The sequence below is a fragment of the Balaenoptera acutorostrata genome, chromosome 21 (assembly GCF_949987535.1).
Source record: "Balaenoptera acutorostrata chromosome 21, mBalAcu1.1, whole genome shotgun sequence".
NCBI classification, from domain to species: Eukaryota; Metazoa; Chordata; class Mammalia; order Artiodactyla; family Balaenopteridae; genus Balaenoptera; species Balaenoptera acutorostrata.
The window spans coordinates 33,495,867-33,518,265 of record NC_080084.1 but is presented as its reverse complement, the minus strand read 5'-3'; the positions used below and the strand labels follow the sequence as shown (position 1 = coordinate 33,518,265).

Sequence of the window (22,399 nt, the reverse complement as noted above, 5' to 3'; positions counted from 1 at the left end):
CCCCCGAGCTCGCAATTTCCGGCCGACCCGGAAGCAGCTCTTCTGGCTCGAAGGCCCGTTACCTGGCTTGAGTTTCAGTATTTCTCGTTCAAACTCGCTCTTGGATGCCCTGAGCGCCGCGTCCTCCACACCCGGAGTCCCGGGTCCCTCGACCGCTACCGTCCCCGCCCGCGGGGAGCCCCGCCTAGTCGGGGGGAGCTCTGCTGCCGGGGCCGAACCTGAATCTGTTCCGGTAAAACCGCTGCGCGGCTGGTGCTCGCCCCGACCTTTCTGCCCCGGTTCTTTTCACCGTCTCCGCTCCCCACCCCGCGCCTTGTCAGGTCCCTCTTGGTGTGTGTTCTCCGGCCTTCGAGGCGGCGTCGGGCCGTCCCGCCTCCTCCCGACCCTGCGTTCTGCAGCCCCCTGTCCTCTCCTGAGCTGCGTCCCCATCCTGGCTTCATTCTGGGGCCCAGCCCTGCTGCTCCCCAGGCGTTCCCGTCACAGTCACCTCTTCAGAGAGGCCCCTGAGCCCAGTGCTGGCGGCGTTCACCTGTCCCCGCCCCGTGCCACCCCGCGGTCTCGAATCCCATCCCACCGGCCGTGCCTGCAGGGTGTTTACATTCCCGGGGCCGCCCTGGAAAGCGTGCTCTTGCTGTGCAGGGGCTGCTGCATTCAATTCCTGCGACTGCAGAGGTGCGGCAGGGGGATGACGGGGAAGGAGCGAGATCAAGGGAGAACCCGGGAGACAGAGTGAGATAGAAAAAGCAGGGGTGAATGGAGGTTGGGGGAGTGGGTCCCACGGGCTTGAAAAGAGCCGGTAAGAGTGAAGGAGAATGACCTGGGCAGCAGGGGGATAAATGAAAATGGACAGAAAGAGGATCAGCAGAGAGATGGCAGAGGGCAGAGGGGAGGAGGGAGTTGCGAGCGCCAGTAGCAGTGGGGGCAAGAGAAAGGCAGATCCCGGATTCTTTACTTTTGTTTTTAAATTTCCAACTTTCAGTCCCGTTTACAGGTATTGTGTCAGATTCCGATGATGAGGTCTCAGTGGTTTTCCAACCTTCATCACATGTTGAAAATATTCTTCAGTGCTTAGCAAGTAATTTTACACTAATTCCGTGTGTTCTTACTAAGGATATCGGTAATTTTCTATGTCAACAGTCAAAACCTAGATTGACCACTTAGTCTGATATTCAACATCTTTATCCCCTTATATGAGCTTTTAACTTAGTAGGCTGTGAACTGAAGTTTCCAGGCAAGTATATATTCCCTTTGTCGTGTCTCTGAAAGTGATCAAGGGTGAGGTGGATTGTCCTCGGAAGTAGTTGGAAGAGAGCCCTGTTCATAGTGAATAAATTGCTGAGCTGTTTCCATTGCTGACCTCCTTTCGTGTTTTCCAGTGCTACTAATTAGGTCTCCTTAAGATCATAAATTTTTTTTATATTTTATTTTTGCCTGCGTTGGGTCTTCGTTGCTGCGCGCGGGCTTTCTCTAGTTGCGCCGAGCGGGGGCTACTCTTCGTTGCGGTGCGCGGGCTTCTCATTGCGGTGGCTTCTCGTTGTGGAGCATGGGTTCTAGGCGTACGGGCTCAGTAGTTGTGGCTCGCGGGCTTCAGTAGTTGTGGCTCGCGGGCTCAGTAGTTGTGGCTCACGGGCTGTAGAGCGCAGGCTCAGTAGTTGTGGCGCACGGGCTTAGTTGCTCTGTGGCATGTGGGATCTTCCTGGACCAGGGCTTGAACCCATGTCCCCTGCATTGGCAGGTGGATTCTTAACCACTGCGCCACCAGGGAAGTCCAATGTCATTTTTTGATGGTTTTAATATGATATTCTGGAAAAGAGGAGTTAAATACTTGAGATTATTGTGATTAAAATCGTGAAAGGAAGTGGCTCTTGCTCAGGAATAGGAAATGTGACTTTTAGGGGCAGGCAGGGGTGAGAAGGGCAAGCCCTGCACTGTCTCATCCAGGCCGTGTCATTCCTGTGAGGACAGTGCTGGTTCCTCTCCGCTGGCCTTTCCTGCTCACCCCCTTGCCTGCTCCAACACAACAGGGAGTCACGAGGCCACTCGACAAGGGAGGGCCCGGACTTCACAAACTAAGCGAAGATCAAAAGTCTGTCTCCAATGAGGAGGGAGAAGAGGGCACTTGACTCTGAAGGGAGCCGGAAGAGCGAGCAAGAATGCTGCTGTCGAGGGTCAAGGAGCCAGGAATGGGAGGGAGACTGGGAAGCCCAGGAGCGGGAGGGAGGGAAACGTCTCCCCATCCTCACCTGAGGTGACCCTGTGCTCAGCAGGTACAGGAGGAGACCGTGGGGTCTGTGACAAAGGCTCACACACTCACTGCTGCCACGGAATATGTGGGCTTCCGTAGGATGGGAGGGTGTTCTGAAGAAACGGGCAGAAACACCCATCTGCCGGTCTCCTGTTTAACGCTTCTGAGTCCCTGTGGTTTCACTGGCAGCAGGGGACGGTCTGTGCCACTTAGTGAGTCCCCTCCTGTGTGTGGCTCAGTATAGGGAGGGGGTATGAGAGGCACACCCTCCGCACCGAGGGAGGATCTCAAGGCTGATCTTGGCTGAGAAAGAAGCTTTCCACGTGTCTTTATTAATTCCTTGATTTGACCGTCAAAACTTTAATTGATTTCTGTCAAATAATCTGTTTCTTCATTTTATTCTTTAATCTTTTGTTTCTTTTATCTTCTTAATTTGTAACAATTTGAAATGTCAACTCACTCTTGTTTCCTTTTACTTTCTCTTGGTTTATAAAGTTGAACAAGCCCTCTCTGCTTCTATTAAGTGTGTTTAAGGTTAAACACTTTTTCCAGGTAACAGCTGTGGCCCTATTCTATGGAGTTGATATGTTCATTCTTCATGGTGATGATGACTCGAATTGGCAATGGTCATTGGATTGTATTGTAACCCTGTTGTTTAAACTGTCATTGTCTTTCAGGTTGTTAGTTTTGTTTGTACTACCTGATTATTGTTTATTTTCATTTTCATTTTACTGTGGTAAGCATATGTGGCCTATCTGATATATTTTCTTTTGCATTTAGCTAAAATGTTCTCTGTGGCTAATTACAAAGTCAAATTTGACGCATGCACTGGATGTACAGAAGTCTCTACATGGGAATAAATGGGGATAAAAAGTCTCTACATTTTGGATGTACACACATATACACACACGTTCATTAAAGTACGTGTGTATGTGTCTTCCAGGGACTCTGGCCTCCTGGGAAGAAGGCCAGACTCAGGGACCATGCCCTGCCCACCAGCCCTCCAAAGCTCCACCTACTCTGAACAAGGAGACTAGAGCACTTTCTCAGCCCCGTCTTGCTGCACTTTCTGCCATGCTCCCCCCTACAGTGTAGAGGTACGTGTCATTACTTTGGGATCTTGCTTCCGAGCCTGGGACTGTTGGTCGGCGACTGGACGGCCCCTCCCTGCCCTCCTGCGCTCGCAGGGCTGTAGAGCAGCATGAGCAGTTGCCTGGTTCTGGGCAGCTTAGAAGGTCCTGCACGGCCTCCAGGCAGCAAGGGCCTCCTCTTCAGCTTTCCACACTTCTTCTCCTGGGCCTATTCCAGGGCCTCCGAGGGGTCTCAGGAAATTTTTCACTGAGCCTGGCCAGCCATGGACTCTCTCCCCAGGCCTTGCAGGCAGGCTCAAATGGTTGCTGGCCCCCAAGATGACTTAGAATGTTTTCTAGAGGCTCAGGCAGGCCAGAATGTCCTCGTCTAGTCTCTCCTGTCAAAATGGCCACTCCAGGCCTCCTGAAGCAAACTTGGGAAATTTGTGGACACCCATTTCTGGAAAGGGCACTGGGAGTGACTTGAAAGCAACTGTGTGTTTGTATTTTGTGGAACCCTCTGTAGTCCGCTTCGGTAGACTCGATACCCTGCATGGATAGAGAGAGCTGATTCAGTGTTTTTTAACAAGAGGGATAAATCATAATTGTTGTAATAAGTACAATCACGGTGATTAACATCAGTAATGATAATGGTCTTTATGACAAGAGCAATAAGAAGAAGAAACTGAAGGAGATGGGAGAATAGACTGCAGACCTCAGTGAATGAGTGATCAGATACCCAGTAGGACTTGGGGTGGTTCAAATCAGAGTCCTAGGTCTGCTCCTTGAAACGTGTTCTCTGAAGGTGAAGGACACGCAGCAAAAGAGAAAAAGAAACACCGGAAGTGGGGCATAGGTGAAAGCAAGGGCTCCTAGGAGATCATCTGCAGGTGAGACTTTCCAGGAAGGGAGAAGCCCAGGTCCAGGGCCTCCCTGCCGCCCCATCCCATCCCCTGGACGTCTGGCAGGAGTGGGGGCCTCCCTGGAAGGCAGGGATCCCTGCTCCCCTACAAGGCACATTAAGCCCCAGCACTCTCAGCCCTGAGTGCTGGCTGCCTGGCTGCCATCTGCTCTTCCTGGGTCCCTCGGTATCTGTCCACCTCTGTTCCAGTATCTCTGCCTGGGGCTGCTGGAAGGTGTCATCTCCCTTCCTCTGGCTGGCAGGAAGCCTGGGAGTAAAACACCAGATGAAAAAGGGGGCAATAGTTATGAACAAATCAGAGGATGGGAAAGATTTTTAATCATATGAGTACTTATAGGCACTCAAAAAAAAACAATTCAGAGCCAGAGCTAGATCCCATTCTACCTGGAATAGACTTTATGAAGAACTCCGTGAGATCCTCCACGACAGAAGGATGGTTTAAGGGAAGATGCGGTAACGTGGCACTCTGTGGTCAAGAAGATAAAGTTGAGCCAGAGACTCTCCTTAAAAATGCCATGAAATTTGGTGTAACTACAGAAAGCAGGAAGTTCATATTAACTTGCTGTAAAAACTCCTCCAAAACAGGCATAGCATATGAACACTCATCACCCAGAAGTGCTCAGAGAAATGGATGTACCTCTGTAATATATGAAGGTGCACAGACATATAGATATGGACACAGGGGAATAGCTCTCTATATGACATGGGAGGGCAAAGTATTGAAACAATGATACAATAATGTAAACATGCCTTGGTTAATCTTCTCTGACTGGTAACATTAACAAAGTGAAAAATCCTACTTCATATGATGAAAGAAAACTGGATTCTCATACGTTGCAGATAGAACAAAAGTGTGCTACATTTGGGGGTTAGCCACCAGGCAATATCTGTTCACTTTTAAAATACACATGAGCCCACAACTAGAATGCATCTTCTGCCAATCTCCCTCAAAGTAATAAACTCATTATTAATTAAGAATGCCAAGTAAAGACATTCATGTTGACATCACTGTAAGAGGCAGGAGAAGCCAACTTAAAATCAAGCAGTGAGCAAATGGTTGATTAATTTGAGGTTCACTCCTGTATTGGAACAATAGAGAAATTTAAGGAATAAATTCTATCTCTGGCAGAACACTCAGAGAGCATTCCAGCCTAATTTTTTTTATCGTGATAAAATACACATAGCATTTACCATCTTAACCATTTTACGTGTACAGTTCAGTGGTGTTAAGTGATATTCCGTTTATTCATACTGTTGTCCAAACTGTCACCACCATCCATTTCTAGAATTCTTTTCATTCTGCAAAACTGAAACTAAATCCATTAAACAGTATATAGCTTCCTGTTCCCTCCTTCCCCATCTCCTGTCAACCATCATTCTACATTCTGTCTCTGCTATACTATATTGTTCTATGTATTCCTTTTTTTGTATGTTTTAATACTTCTTTATTGAATTAAATCATAACATTATTTTTGTTATATCATTTCCTTTGTTATCTTTACCATTAACATGGATTTTATAGGTTGACATGTCTTTCACATCTTTCAGTTTCTCTCTAATCCTTTCAGTAGTTTTTACTTAATCCTTACTTACTTCTTTTTTCTTTTGCTGATTTTAAAGCCTGTCATCCATGTAAATTAATGACTTTTTAGCATTGTCATTTTCCTTTCTCTTATCTCCCACTGTGGTCTTTTCTCTTAAATTATTAATAAATCTTAATTTATTTTACTTTGGAAGTTTTGGAGCTCTGTCAAGTCATTTTTCTTTCTTCTGTTGTCTTACAATCTCTTACTTTCATTTTTGTAATTATGCTTTGAAGTTCTGTTAAGGTTTTTAATAGTTTGTAGTCTGTCCATTACTAAAATTATTGGATAATTTTTTAAAATTAATTATTTATTTTGGGCTGCACTGGGTCTTCCTTGCTGCGTGCGGGCTTTCTCTAGTTGTGGCGAGTGGGGGCTACTCTTCGATGTGCGCAGGCTTCTCATTGCGGTGGCTTCTCTTGTTGCAGAGCATGGGCTCTAGGCGTGCGGGCTTCAGCAGTTGTGGCTCGCGGGCTCAGTAGTTGTGGCTCGTGGGCTCTAGAGCGCAGGCTCAGTAGTTGTGGCACACGGGCTTAGTGGCTCCGCGGCACGTGGGATCCTCCCGGACCAGGGCTCGAACCCGTGTCCCCTGCATTGGCAGGTGGATTCTTAACCACTGCGCCACCAGGGAAGCCCCTGGATAATTTTTAAATAATGTCTTGCTCCAAGGCATAGGGTTCCTTGAATATTAATATTCAATTTTTTTTAATCCCAACCTCTCTTAGGCTTTAGCCTTTTAATAGTTACTGCTTTGGTTATTTTTTCCAAGTTATTTTCATTGAGTTGAGTTCTCCTTAAGCCCCATCAGTGCATGGTGATAGTTTGGGAGAGAATAGCAGGAACTCCTCCTGGCTCAAAGAAATGACTTTAACACAGGACATTGGGAAAGTTTGTGGGACCTGGTTGAGGTTTTCCATAATCTAAGAAAGATTAGCTCCTGAGGGGCTGCTTTTTTTTTAGCTTTTTGGGTTTTTGGGGGGTTTTTTAATTTTTGAATTTTATTTATTTATTTTTTTATACTGAGGGGCTGCTTTTATTTACAGTTCTCATCCACTCATGACCTTTGATGCCTTCTATTTGGAAGTGTGGGCAAAGCACAGTGATACCTAGGTACATTCCTTCCCACTCACAGGGCTGTTGTGTTTCATGTGCATAGTGGTTCCCTGGATGTCCCTGTATGTCCTTAGAAGAAAAATCCTCAAGGTAAAAAAAATTATTTTATGTTTCAATTTAAATCTGCCCTGAAGTCAAAACCTAACATAATCCCACAGACAATGCCTTATTAGTCTTCCTCGATTTTCCTTCCTTGTCCTTGGATCCTCCCATATGCTCTTGATAAGTCAGTAGGTAAATCATATTTATGGAGTGTCTTCTGGACATTGTGAACTGTCCTAGATATTGACTACCTTTCCCCAGTTATCAGATCCTTGCATTAATCTGGGGTTTTTCTTTCAGATCTGATTGAAAGTACTCTCCTCCCTGCTGGGTGACTCACAGAGGAAAATAAGAGGAAACAGTGCCCAGAATCCAGCTATCACACCACCCACCCACCCACAGACATTTAAATAACCCTCCAGATCCTCAGTCCCCTCAGCTCACCCTAGAAGATTCCAGTTCCTCATCAGAGTGCGTGCATACAGCGGGCAGAGAGCAAAACTCAAGAACCACCCTGGCACTACTTGTCTCTGTGATGCCGAAGACATTCTCCTTCCTGTGTGTTACAGAGAAGATTCAAATTTCCAGGTAGGGACCAGTGTCTGGGGGAGGGGCGTCCTCACTATTCTGAAGATCAGGTACCTCAAAGCTTGGGGTAGAGGCAGGTGTTTGAGGGGTGTAGAACACAGGACCCAGTCCAAGTGCACTAAAACAGAAACATTGGGATAAGAGCTTAGGGCACAACTGGAGCAGGGCTTCCAACCACTTTCTGGCCTTGTGGTCACGGAGGAGGACAGCAGGGGCTCGGAGGGGAAACCACGGGCTCGCGTAAGTTTTCTCTCTCTGCAGAGTTTGTAAGCTTTGGAAGATGCTAGCTGAACATTCTGCACTATGGAGATGTGTACCTGACACCTTACAGGGTACGTATGGCCTCTGTTTGGGAAAATACCTGAGGGTCTCTCCTGTAAACGGGGCATGGAAGTTCTTACACAGAACCCATGCTGGGCTCCTTGGAGCGGGTATATATGATGGCTCAGTGGAGCTTTGATATTGTCCAGGGGCCCTGAATATCTGTCATTCCACTCCCTGATTCAGGTTGAAGGCAGTTGATTTTTGTCATTTGGTCATCGGAATGCTTGGGTGTTGCAGGGAGAGGCCCCGGTTGTCAGGCATCTCTTCCAGAGACACGTGAGAACAGGGTTACAGTCACTGAGTGCGGGGCTCTACGTGATCTGAAGCGTAAAGCCTTCTGAAATCATTCCAGCTTTAATTAAGGAAGCTGGGAAGAGGTGCCCTCACCAAACTGAACTCTAGTTGCATGTTCTATACTTGAGGAAATTCCCAGTCACCAAACTTCCCCAGTCCTCACAAGTGTAGAACTATACAACTGTGAAATTTCAGAGTCACGGATCTTCAAGGAAAGTGACTTCTCTCCACTGCTTTTCTAACACAACCTTGTCCTGGACCCTCTTCTTACCTTCCAAGGCAGGCAGATGATGAACCTGCCCAGGCTGCAGGCTCTGTGTTTCCTGGAGGTGGTGGACATTCCCCTAGTGCCTGACGAGGGGCTCATGATGGCTCTCTCTGAAGTTGATTGACTCCACAGCCTAAAACTGGTGAACTCCTTCTCATCAGGTGGATTCCTGCAGGCAGTAGTAGCCCAGCATCTTCAGAAGCTCAGTATGAGAGTGGGCTGCACAACCAAAGTATTGTCTCAACTAGAAAGGATGGATTCCCTGCTATAACTGGAACTAAAATATTCCTCCCACCACTGAAGACTTCGTCTCTGCTTCTGACATTCTGTCTGTTTGCCTCAGAATGCCAGGTTCCAAGTCCTCCGGCTCCCGGAAGTCCACCCCTCAGACCAGGGGAGGGAGGAAGCCAGGGCTCCTCTGCAGGAGGTGCTGCTCCTCTGTGTGGTCACCTCCAATCCCAGGCAACACTCATCCACCAAGTGGTGGAAGCGATAGCCCAGTGTGACTCAGGCCTCCTCCTCACCGTCCTCACCTACACACCCTGCGTCATTTCTGTCCGTCCCCTCGCTGCCGAATGGTTATCCCTCTGGGGTTCCAATTTTTCAGAGGCATTTTAAACCATGAGAGGACATAACTCACATTAAACTGTGGTCAGGGAACAGACTTTTGAGCCAGATACACGTGAGCGTGAAACATAGTTCAACCAATTATATGCTGTGTAGTTTTTGTTAAGTCACATGAATCCTATCCAGGTTGGTTTCATGAAAGGAAAAGTGACAATAATAATGGCAAATGAGGGAATTCCCTGGCGGTCCAGTGGTTAGGACTCTGCACTCTCACTGCCGAGGGCCCAAGTTCGGAACTGAGATCCCACAAGCCGCACGTGCCGCGGCCAGAAAAAAAGAAAAAAAAATAATAATAATGGCAAATGAATAAATGGCAAGATTATAAGAATACTCCTGTTACCTAATATGTGATCAATATTGATGACATGTTTGGGTAGAGGGCTTCTTAGATCTTCCATAAGAGTTATCCATAGACTTTGTTGTCTGTACTTTCTGCTCAGTTTGCTTTGAACCTAAAACAACTCTAAAAAAATAAAGCATTTTTAGAAAAAGAATGAAAGGATATCATCTGTTTTCCTTAATTCCATATATGTGATTTACCTAATTAGTGAGAAAATGTTTGATTAAAAAGGCATGCCTTGATTAGATCTACACTGACTTGGCATCCAAATTAATCAGGGTGTGTCTTTTGATTTACATGATGGATGAGAGTATCAGCTGCTTATAAGGAGGGATTGCCATCAAAAGCTGATTTATCTAGAGAGAGAAACTCTTGAGTTCCCTTGGGTGGTGACTGCATCCTCAATAAAGAGTTGGCTTCTTTGGCTTTTCCATGGGTTTGGGTAAGTAGTAGAGAGAATTTTTATCAGGAAAGACAGACTCCGTTATTTCAGAAGAGTTTATAGTCAGGAAATGATGGTTTACATGAGTGCAGCCACTTGGGGGCAAGTTTCCTTACTGTGGACATAGAGTTTCTCTGTATTCATAATTCATATGTAATGGTCAGAGGTGAACCTGCCTAATCTTACCATGCATAGGTAGATTTAGACCACTGGGAGGGCAGAGTATAAATAAATATCTAATGACTAATTAGATGAATGGCTTCAAGGAGTGGTAGAGTTCTGTGTAAATTAGGGCAGAGGGGAAGGGAAAGGTTTAAGTTGGTTGGAGTTTAGTGAAAGTCTCCTGCTAGTTGAGATTTAAACTGATGCTGACATAAAATGTGTATGGGTGGAAATGAAGGTTGATGCCACTCCCCAGTGTAGAGATAGCAGCATGTGTGTGGGCTCAGCCAGGTTATGCACACATCAATGCCAGGATGTCTGGTAGAGCCGTTAACTAAGATTGAAGACTAGAGGAGGAGTGATTTTTGTATTTGGAGGGACAGAAGTATTGTCCTGAGAAATATTTCGTTTCAGGTGTATGCAAGTTTGCAAGGAGAGGTGATAGCGCAGAAATGGAATCCAGACAAGAAGTTGGTCATTTTCAACAGAGATAGCAGTAGAAGAAATTAGAGCAATTGAATAAATGGATGAGAGGAGAACAGGAGCTCCCATTAGGTCTTGAGACGCTCCAATAGGACCGAGGAATTCTTTGTAGAGGACTGGGAGAAGGACTGATAACAGAGTAGATTGAAAACAGGAGAATGAGGTGTCAGTTTAGGCTAGAAAGAAGTTCCGAAAAGGAGGTCAAGTTTCAACTTTTGTGTTCAAGGAAGAATCTATCTGCGGGGAGATACTTGGTGATATTAACAATATGTATGCATAAGATAATCATTGAGGGTCTTTGCAGGTCAAGGGAGAGGAGGACATGAGGGCTGATGGCTGTACTTCCAGCTTGATGGTGAAGGGAGGATAGATGGGCAGGGACTTGAGAAAAAATAGGTTCAGAGGAGATTTTTGCTTCAAGTTAAAAGAGACATAATGAGCTTAACTGATGAGGGGACTGATGGACAGGTTTCTGGTAAAGGAGAACAAGAAAACAGGAGAGAAAGGAGTTCAGCTGGAGACGCTAGACTTAGCTAGTGGCAGCATGACCCATCAATTTGAAGGGAGAAAAGGAGTAACCCAGGGGTAGGAATGTAGGAATATCTGTAGCTATCATGATGGTGAACCGAGTTACTTTGTCACATCATGTAATCCGTCTGTGTTATGACCTGAATTGTGTGCCCCCAAAAGTCAAATATTGAAGCCGTCCTCAGACCTCAGAGTGTGATGGTATTTGGAGATTAGGCCTTAAACGCGGTGATTAAGTTAAAATGAGGTTCTTAGGGTGGGCCCTAATCCAGTTTGGCTGGTGTCTTTGCAAGAAGAGGAGATTACGGCACAGACATGTCCAGTGGGAAGACCATGTGAAGACGCAGGGAGAAGACAGCCATCCAGAAGCTAAGAAGGGCGGCCTCGGAAGGGACCAACCCTGGCTTCACTTTGATTTCGGACTTAGAGCCTCCAGAATTGTGAGAAAATAAATTTGTTTAAGCCACCCAGTCTGTGATACTTTGTTACAACAGCCTTAGCAAACTAATACAATATGTGTAGTAGGAAATAACCTCATCTTTTGAAATGTGAAGATTGTGTAGATTCAAAAGTCATGGTGACAATTTGAAATATTTATGGAGCAAATATTTGAAATATTTATGTTTTACTTTGCAAAACACAGTAGAGTTGCCAGATATATTTGAAAACAACTAGGAGTAGTGATTCTGTGTTTAGACGGGTCAACTTAGTAGTAGTGTGTGTCAGATGCAGTCATGGAAAAGGCAGGTACAAGGAGTCACCTGCTATTGGGATTTTGATGGGGAAATCCGGTTAATAGTCCAAGGGACATAGAAAATGTTCTGGTCTTGGTAAGTGCCTGTTGAGTAAGTGTGGATTAAACTGAGCAGAAAAAATGTAGAGAGATGTAGCTTGATGTTTGAGAAGTGAAATAAGTACATTGGCAGTCCCCATGTGGCAGAGGACCTGAGTTTGGAGTATCAGAAGGCAGAGGGGTTGTAGTTACAGGTTGGGGCTCCTGATTAATGTCAGAGGTGATATTCCAGGTAAAACCTGGATGTGATGTGTATTGCATAAGAAATATGAGCATAGGAGCATGGCAGAACAAAATTAAAATGATAGACGTGTCATTTCTAGCTGTGACTTTGTTATATGATTAAATTTTTGGACCTCTTCTGTGTATGTCATTTGTTATATTGGTAAACAAACTAAAATCGCCACGTTTATTTTAAGGCCTAAATGAGTGAATATACGTAAATATCCAAGCACTAAGTCATGTTTGATACAAACTTTTTTTTTTTTTCTTTTTCTGGACCTCAGGTACAAATGGGTGAGTTAATCCTACTTTTGTTTATGATGCATTATCATCATTTTCCCATGAAATATATCTAGTTATTGGTATTTTAGCGGAGCATTTACACTTTATAAATGCTTTCTCTGTGTGTCTCTTGCACACATTTGTGTGCATACATATATATATATATGCATGTACACATACGTGTGTTTGTGTATAATGAAATGCAGGGATATTGCAGCTAATGAAGATTAATGCAGAACAGGATTTCAAGGATTTCAGCTACCCCTTTACTAAGATAATCAGATGGAGTTAACTAGATTTCCTCGTAAACCCCTGCCATCCTTGACACAGAGGGTTGAGACAGTCCATGACCGTAACACTGTGACTCATGTGCTCCTGCTACCTTCTGGAGCAGCGGATGTTAAGGACTAGGCTGGCAGGGCGGGTGCCACGGTTCCTGCAAGTGGAATAAGTCCTTAAGTTAACGCCCTCATAAAACAGACTTCTAGTTGATTGACTTCCAGGTCCATGGGGGTCAGATCCAACAGAGTTAAGGGAGCACTGCCATGAATGCTGGGGAACCCCTGCCAGTGTGTAAGTCAGAATAATGAAATCTGAGAATTCCCAGTGTTTACCTGCAGGTGGGAACCAAAATCTACGTGCAGCGTGGGTCAGGGGTCACTGGTTTGGAGTCAGGGAGAGAACTGAATAACTGGGTACCGCAGGCTAATTAACATATGAAGCTCAATACTTTCCATGTTCTTGTCTGTAAGTTATTTGTATTTCTACTTTTTAAATTAACAACCACAGTTAAAGTCTTCTTACTTTTGACCCTGGGAGAGGAGTAGAGGCCTCTGTGTGTTTCCAGTAGAGTGTGCACTGCATGTTTGTTGGTTAGACTGGGCGTCACACCCAGATGAAGGTTTGGGGCTTCATGAACGTGTGCACAGGACTGGAGTCTCACGGCTTCTTCTCCATCCTCAGCTCTGCCTGCTTAGTGCTTGGACTGTCTGTGAGTGAAAACCCAAGAAAGACTGCTCGCAGCTGAGTTGCTGACAATGCAGCCATTGGTGAGTAAGCAGTGCCTCTTTCTGCTGGAATTGTACACACTGCTGCTGACAGCAGATGGGCAGGTTTCTCTTACTTGCGTGGATGTTCTAAGTGCAGTCAAGAAACATTCAGGGGTCTGAGCTCCAGTGAAGTTTCCCCAGGACTCTGGGATGGTTGTCATGGGTCAAGAACTCCTTAATAACCAGTATGCTTCCTAACATCACACTCTTTTATTCCAGCCTCCGCTAAGCTTGTGTATTTACAGAAGAGGTGAGAGAAGTTTTCTTTCTCTAATCTGTCCATGGTCTCATTGGGGAATAATTCACTCGTTAATCACGTTATTGGCTATCATGGTCTAAGGTTGTGGTGAACAGAGATGAGGGAGGAGGAGAACATTACAGTCCAGTAGGGAGGCCGAGGTCTCATCAGGTGAGTTCAGTCAGTCCTGTCTTCACAGGTCCTGGGTGCGGGCTGTGAACTGTGAAGGGACCCCGAGAGAAGTTGAGGCCAAAGCAGGCATGAGGAATCATTCATTTATTTTTTTCCAATTTTAAAGTTTTGATAGAATATATTTGCTCTTTCAGGAACTTCTTAAAAAGAAAATTAACCCCTTTTTTCATTTTTGGTAACTGGAATTAATGTATAGGGAGTATTATTTCCTTAATTTTGGCTCCATATTCAGGAGGAATAGAGTAAAATTTAAGACCCTGTGGAAAGTTTTGAAGAACTAGATAGACCAAAAGCAGTCAAGAGGCTTCTGTTATCCTTTAGCAGAGAGACAAGCTAAAGAAAGGCGACAGTGAGGACTGGTGTTTGAGGTCCCAGAAAAAATTGAGAGTGGGGGTCCTCCCACCACAGGGACGGGTCAGGCTGGGTCTGTCCTTCAGCACAGCCAGCCCAGAGTCCCCCCGGCTTGTGTGCTGAACCATCTGACCTCATACCTTCTTATGAACACCCAAGTTCTGTGGAGTTCAGCGAGACCACGCCTGTTGACACCGAGTCCTGTATGAAACTTGTTCATTTCTGAATAATGCTGGAGATGGTTTCAAGGTTCTCGGACATTTTAATAAGTAATAGATTGAGGCTTGTATTTAATACATGTTCACTTAGGTAGGAAGAACTTCATCCATTAGTTCATTGGATCTTTCAATACTCATAACAGGTTATGAAACCATTTAATAGATGAGTCTGAAGTTCATTTAGGGGAATGATACAACTACAGTTATGGTTTAAAAGTGGCAAATCATAGTTATTGTTTGCCTTGGATGTGTCAATAAGTTATTTGAAATTAATCAGGAAGAGTTTTATGAATTTTCAAATGCAGCTCTTTTTTTTTTTTTAAACATCTTTATTAAAGTATAATTGCTTTACAACGGTGTGTTAGTTTCTGCTTTATAACAAAGTGAGTCAGTTATACATATACATATGTTCCCATATCTCTTCCCTCTTGCATCTCCCTCCCTCCCACCCTCCCCATCCCACCCCTCTAAGTGGTCACACAGCACTGAGCTGATCTCCCTGTGCTATGCGGCTGTTTCCCACTAGTTATCTATTTTACATTTGGTAGTGTATATATGTCCATGACACTCTCTCACTCTGTCACATCTCACCCCTCCCCCTCCCCATATCCTCAAGTCCATTCTCTAGTAGGTCTGTGTCTTTATTCCCGTCTTGCCACTAGGTTCTTCATGACCTTTTTTTTCCCCTTAGATTCCATATATATGTGTTAGCATACTGTATTTGTTTTTCTCTTTCTGACTTACTTCACTCTGTGTGACAGACTCTAACTCCATCCACCTCATTACAAATACCTCCATTTCATTTCTTTTTATGGCTGAGTAATATTCCATTGTATGTATGTGCCACATCTTCTTTATCCATTCATCTGTCAATGGACACTTAGGTTGCTTCCATGTCCTGGCTATTGTAAATAGTGCTGCAATGAACATTTTGGTACATGACTCTTTTTGAATTATGGTTTTCTCAGGGTATATGCCCAGTAGTGGGATTGCTGGGTCATATGGTAGTTCTATTCAAATGCAGCTTTTAATCACATGTCTGAACTCACAATTACCAGTTTTTTTGGGAAAATTTCCAGGTTTTTTTTATTACACCACACTTCGTGTGATATTCCTTTATAATAAAGTTTTATTAATTCAGACTGTGTATATCTCTGTGATGTATTGAAAAGCAGATGCCAGCTCAGCACTGAGAATGAACTGATGGGAACCCCAAACTCAGTTTGATCTTTCTGTACACCCAGCTTCTCCACCCCTCCCCTCAGTGCTGCCATATCAACCCTCCTGCTCTGGACATTAGTAGGGGCTGCTCTGTCTGAACCACAATATCCATGTTTAGGAATCAGTGACGTTTGAAGATGTAGCGATCAGCTTCACCCAGGAAGAGTGGACCCTGCTGGACACATCCCAGAGAAAGCTGTTCAGAGATGTGATGCTGGAGAACATCAGTCATCTGGTCTCTGTGGGTGAGTCTGTCAACATTTATGTATGTATGCAGGTAGGTGGGTAAGTAGGTTAGTAGGTAGGTAGGTATTCATTGATTCAGTCAATAAGTATCTAGAACAGCTTCTGCATACTCACTCCACTCCCCGTCCTGATTCTTTCATAGACCTTATAACTACGTGAGAGAAAGTTGTTTAATATATTACTTACATCTAGTTTGTCACCCCACTAAAATGTAGTCTTGACCACAATTTAATGTCTTCCTTGCTTTAACACTCAGAACAGACCCAGGAACTCAGTGAATGTTTTTGAATGCATAAATAAATTGATTAAATATTTTCTAAATATTCTGCTCTAGTCACTATTCTGAGGCTTGACAGCAGACTAGAGAAAATAGCAAAACCTTGATTATTCTTGTGGAACTTATGTTTACTGGCGTCTGTTTGAAAATAATATTCAACCGACTGTGGAGACATTTCATTTCTCCATTTTTTAAAAGGCTGAGGATTCTGTGTTCTGTCTTTGAACTTGGCCATGGACATCAGCATCCAGAGGTCTTCACTATTTTGGTCACATGATCTGTACTTCAGTGTTTTCTCTGCTCATGGTGTTGTTGCCTGGGCTGAACTTCAGTGGTCTCCTTGTTCTTCCTCAGTAGCGTGTCCTGAACTTGATGATGGTGCCCTTTTATTAGCACAGAACTCAAAATCCACCTTTTTTCCATGAACAGGGTATCAGCATTGCAAATCAGATGTGATTTTCCAGCTGGACCGAGGTGAAGAGCTGTGGATTGAAGGAAGAGGATTTTTCCAAAGCCACAGTCCAGGTATGCAGCAGCGGCCTGTGCTTCAGTATGAGGAGGTGCCTAGTCAGTGAGTGAGTATGTACTTAGAAACATCAACTGAAGATTTTGTTAAGTGAGTGAGGTTTTCTAAAACGTAGGTGAACGACATTGGGGCAGAATTCTTTAGATGTTATTATTCCTTACATATTTCAGTCACATTCATGTGTACTCCTGCCATTATCTTTTTTTGGCTTTAGGGAAAGTTAAACTTTCACATGATAACTCTTGTTCTCATCCTCCCCTCTGAAGGTTTTCCCTCTCGCTACCCAACATCTCATCTCCATTTTAATATTTTCATATTTCAGTCCTGAAAATCTTTACTAATTGTCAATGCCCTATAATGTGTTTCTGTTTCCTAGAGTATTCCCTATTGAAGTACCAATTTTTGAAACATACTCATAAAGGTCTTGGAGCTTTTCAACATTTTCTTTCCTCTAATGGCATTCTAATTTTTTTTTTTCCAATTATTTTAGGCAGGGAAAGTGCCCTTAAAGAAATGTTAGCCACACAGCATATCAGCAGGAAAGACACATCTACAGTCATCCCACTGGTAAGTTTCCTGAGTGTTAACCCTGGTCATCCAAATTAAAGACCTGGCAATGGAATGTTAGTAATTGAGCACAATAGCCTGATTTACATTAAGTTGGGATTAAGCTATTTCTGAGCAAAAAGTTATGGGTGGTTTGAATTTAGTGCAGAAATTAACCTGAGCTCAAAACTATAACCTCAGACCTTAAAAAAAAAGGGCAACTGCATAAACATTGCTCCTATGCCTAGTCTTTGAAACATATTGCAGTCTTCAAAATTAACCTATAACCTCTGCAGCTGGGAGGCTATAAAGAGAAAGCCTTTGTGTATGCAGGGAGTAACACATCAGGTGTATGCAGGTCATATCAGAAGGATTTTAAATGGAGACTCTCACTGAATGCTTTGTTTTAGATTCGCGTGTAGAGAAAAGAATGTATGTATGTGGACAAACCGTTAATAGCCTTTTATCTCCTTCCCAAAAGCAGGTATCTCACACTCCAGAGGATCCCTTCGAATGTAATGATTTGGGGGAAGATTTCACTCATAGCTCCACACTGAGTCAACATTTCTTAACTCACACAGAAAAGATACCCTATATCAACAAACAGTGTAAAAAATCCCTTAGTGACCAATCATACCTTAATCAACATAAGCAGATTCACACTAGAGGTAAGTCGTGTGAGTGCCATCTGTGCGGGAAAGCCTTCAGTAATTGCTCTAGCCTTAGAAGACACGAGATGACTCACACTGGAGAGAAACCATATGAATGCCGTATCTGTGGGAATGCCTTTATTCAAAGCTCTGACCTTAGAAAACACAATCTAACTCATACTGGAGAGAAACCATATGAATGTCATCTCTGTGGGAAAGCCTTTAGTCAGTCCTCTAACCTCAGACAGCATGAGAGGACGCACACTGGAGAGCAGCCGTATGAATGTCAACTCTGTGGGAAAGCCTTCAGTAAATGTTCTGCTCTTAGACGACATGAGAGAACTCACACTGGAGAGAAACCATATGAGTGTCATCTTTGTGGCAAATCCTTCAGCCAGTGTTCTGCCCTTAGACGACATGAGGGAACCCACAATGGAGAGAAAATTATGAATGCTTTCAGTAAGTATTCTGACCTCAGATGACATGGTATTATAAATGTAACAAACGTGGACAAGACTTCAACCATAGCTTTAACATTTAAACACACCAGAGGACTCACATCGAAGAAAACGCTGTAATGGGAAGATCCTTCAGTTATCCTTATTCAACTTGACATACACAAATTTATATGGAAGAGAGTCCATATGTGTGATATTTGTATGGCAAAATCTTCAGTCAGTGGTCTGACCATAGATGACATGAGAGAACTCATACTGTCAATAATAACAACAGCTCTAAACTTTAAACACACTAGGGGACTTGCACCAGGGAGAATCCAGGTCTGCAATCAGTGTGAAAATGCTTTCATTTATAATTCATGGTTAAACAACATGAGCAAACTCCATTTGGGAGAGCCCCTAGGTCTAATCACTGTGAACAAACATTCAGCCAAGCACAGTCTTGATGTGCACGAGAAAACTCAGTGAAGGAATGAATAACCACTACAACAGGAAGTAAGAGGATGAAGGCTCTTAAGGAATACCAAGTAATTCATCCAGGAGAAGTGTTCAATGTAAAATCATGAGAAATCCTTTATTCATAGAGCCACACTTGTGGTACATGTGTGGATTCAGACTATACAAAACATGCTCAGTGTCATGAAAGAAGGATGACACTTCAGTGATCTCTCATTTCATAATCAACGTTAAGGTTCTCACACTGAGGAGATAGCAATCCTAAAATCAAAGTGGCAAAAACTTCATCTAGACTTCACATTCAGAAAAACTAAGTTGAGGGGGTGAAAAACCCTTTAAAAGAGCCTTTAACATACAATTCAGCAAATAATTCAGAATTTTGAGAGAACTATTTATGAAGAAAACCCTGACATATAAATGCAAACAGTAAAGTGATCTGGGAATACCGAATGCAGAATTTTGTAAGAAATTAAATTTTTCCAATAGATTATTATTTGTAAATATTTGAACAATAAAGTCAGTTGCTAAAAAGTCTAGTCTGTTGGTGAAGTTGTAGTTTTCTCCATGCAGCTGCAAACACACAGATCTGGGTCTGCACTCCATGGCGTGTCAGGGAGACTCGGCCCGACTCTCTTTGTGTCTTCCCTTTCTCCACATCCCCTTCCACACAGCTCACCTCCACTCATTCCAGCTTCCCACCAACATCAGCTGTCTCCATCTATGCACTGGTGGTGACACAACAGGGACCTTCACCCCACTGGCTGGTTTCTCAATGTGCCATGACCCTGGCCTACCACGTGGACAGTATCATGGACGTCTAGTGTAAACCACGGGGTAGTCCCCAGCCTGTCTCTACCCCTGGGCAGCTCTGTGGGGCCAGGGAGACAGGCAGCTCTGCTGTTCCAGGCCAAGAACACTCCTTGGATTTTGCCGTGAAGCCCCTGAGTTGAGCTAGCTGGGGACAGGAGCTCATTGTACGACGCCATCCCACATCTTATTCAGGTGAGTCCTGAGTTACGCACCTACTTGCTTCCCAAACGGAGCCACTATTGTGCCCTCCCCGCCAACACACACACACACACACACACACACACACACACAGCAGCCCTGAAAAGAAGACCCCAGCAATATAATATCCCCTAACCTATCAGACACCACACAAGCCTGTCTTATTAACTTAATATTCTTTTCCCCAAGCAAAATGAAAGTTCTCTCAAAGCAGGTCTCTCCTGCTTTGCGCCTAGGGCTTGGAAACGCGTTGCCCTTCAACAAATTTCCATACTGAACCTAAACCTCAAGGGAAGTGCTCTCAAGAGATAACTCAGCTGATCTGTGCTCTTCCCAAACTAGCACAATCCCCAAATCATAGCTTGACAGGCTGATTAAATAAACACATCTTGGGGTGAAACCGATACATCATCATTTAAAAAAAAAAAAAAGTTATTCTGCTGTTCAGCTAGGGTGGAAACAGTCATGTGCGAGGATGATGAGCAACCAAAATTCAACATTTTGGTACTCTGGCTGGAGGGGTATTGGCTGTGATCAGGCAGGGACACATGGAAGTGTGAACAAGGGTTAAGTGGAACAAACTAGTGACAAGTTCAGATCTGGAAGACAGACCCCATGGGTTATTTCCACTGTCACAGCCCATGAGACCTTGTTACTGAACCTTTCTGTGGCTCAGTTTCCTCCATTCTAAGGTAGAAGTAAGCTTAGTGCCTCTTAGAGTTGTAATGAGTACTACCGAGTTGATACTGTATACACCAAGTTGTTACTGCAGGTAGTAAGCACTTTGTGTTTGCAAATAGAGAATATTTTTTATAAATTAACATATGGAAACACCACTCTTCCTTACCTCATTTTTATATTGAAATATTTCATATCACTTAAAAATAGAATAGATTTTTATTACTACTACATTTAATCTGCTTAGGACATACATAATTTACCCTAAAGCTATAGTTGACTTTAGCTGTGATCCTGGGCCACAACTGAATTTGAGACTTATTTGGTGGCTTAGTCAGAAATCACCTCCTGTGCCTGACTGTGTCTCCAGGAGGGAAGGGCCTGGTGCTGCTGGGGGCAGGGCCTGTGTAGGTGCTGGGACCCCCAGGAATGATGTGCACACTCCCTTCTCAGGGGAGCTCATGTCCCACTGGAATCTATCTACACCGACCTATGCATGTGAGTGTGCTGGGCATTTGCAGTGAGATAAGGGATTTCAGGACTGATCACATAAAGTCATGACCACAGAGGGGTAGCATCACAAAATGAGATGTATTGGGTGGCCCAAAGGTGCAGCTTCCCTATCAAGGATAACTCCTTCCAGAGGCTAGAGTGTGGGACCACCACCAGGAAGGGGAAGATAACAAGGGAACACCTGGGGGAGAAGGTGTTTGGAAAGGGGGGGTGGTTTCATTGTCCAGATGAAGTCTCTCAGCCCAAAGATGGGGAGTTTCTTGGTCAGAGGACTATAAAAGGCCAGCAGCAGCTTAGAGACTTGTATAGTCCATGGTTTACCTTATCTATGGTCAGCAAATGTTGGGTGCATTTTCACAGGGTATGCACAGCAGGCAGGCTCTAAATGGTTAAAAATCTAATTTGAGCTATGTTTAAAACAATTCAGTATATAAAAATTTAAATTTGGCACTGGTGGGCTTTTGAGCTAATGGGCCTAGTCTCTTGTGAAGACGTAAACAACAGGCCCAATATACAAGGACCATCTTTGACTCATTTATAAAACACTACTGATAATTTCAACGGATTTTTTTCTTCATATTCACTGGTTATTTATTTTGCCTGCTCAAATCTGATGTTGCAACCTTCTATTAGTATTTTATATAATATAAAACATAGAGGTGAAAACCCATAGTAATTTTCAACTCCAGAATTCCTATTTGACTCCATTTTATAATTTCTATCTCTTTATTGAAACTCTTGATTTGGTGAAGCATCATTTGCCTGCTTTCCTTTCGTTCTTTGAGCATCATTGAGACAGTTGTGTAAAGGCTTTGTCTCATCAAGTCCAATGTCTGTACTCCCTCAGGTACAGTATCTGTTAATTTTCTTTTTCTTCTCCCTGAGGATGGGTTGTACTTTGTTTCATTGCATGACTCAATTTTTTGTCGAATACTGGATATTTTGATTATTATAATGTGCCTAGAAGTCAGATTCTCCTGCCTTCCTGGGATTTGTTGTTGACACTTCATGTGGTCTGGGCTTAGTTGTTTGTTTACTGATTTTCTGAACTCTCCCTGTAAAAGGTTTTGTCAGGAATGCCACTGAGGTCTCTGTTCTATTAGCTTAATGGTCACCTTGTGATTTGAGAGGTGTCTCCTTAAACACTGGAGCCAAAAAACCAAAACCAAAACCAACCAAACAAAAAACCCCGACACACAGAATACTCTGCCAGTCGTAGCAAATCTTCTCTGTGTTGGTGCTTTTCTGAAAGCTTCGCAAGGCACTTTACAACTGTCTCACCCTTCACTTGCTGCTTGCGCCACTTACTCTCTTCCCATCTTGCACCACTGTGCCACATTTGACACGATTTGTGAATAAATATTGATACATTATTAACTAATGTCCACATTTTACTCAGGTTTCCCCTTCCTGTTTCAGAATCCCATCCAGTATACCACATCAC

At 43.9% G+C, this 22,399-nt stretch overlaps 1 protein-coding gene across 9 annotated transcripts; it reads left to right on the top strand.

The window, feature by feature from the left end:
* Positions 1 to 16: 16 nt before the first annotated feature.
* On the top strand, positions 17 to 19,277 carry LOC103004179 (zinc finger protein 705A-like). 9 transcript variants are annotated; one of them, XM_057537363.1, is made up of 10 exons: positions 17 to 232; positions 3,189 to 3,342; positions 6,864 to 6,930; positions 7,276 to 7,563; positions 7,825 to 7,895; positions 13,292 to 13,377; positions 15,716 to 15,842; positions 16,550 to 16,645; positions 17,137 to 17,213; positions 17,674 to 19,277. In XM_057537363.1, exons 6-10 carry the CDS (start codon positions 13,366 to 13,368, stop codon positions 18,322 to 18,324), a joined length of 963 nt encoding a protein of 320 aa, XP_057393346.1. In that variant the 5' UTR covers positions 17 to 232; positions 3,189 to 3,342; positions 6,864 to 6,930; positions 7,276 to 7,563; positions 7,825 to 7,895; positions 13,292 to 13,365; the 3' UTR covers positions 18,325 to 19,277. The 9 variants fall into 9 exon arrangements, 8 of the variants coding, with proteins under 8 accessions (XP_057393346.1, XP_028024016.2, XP_028024015.2 ...); XM_028168215.2 differs by lacking the exon at positions 6,864 to 6,930 and having other exon boundaries at positions 17,677 to 19,277; XM_028168214.2 differs by lacking the exon at positions 6,864 to 6,930.
* Positions 19,278 to 22,399: the final 3,122 nt, after the last annotated feature.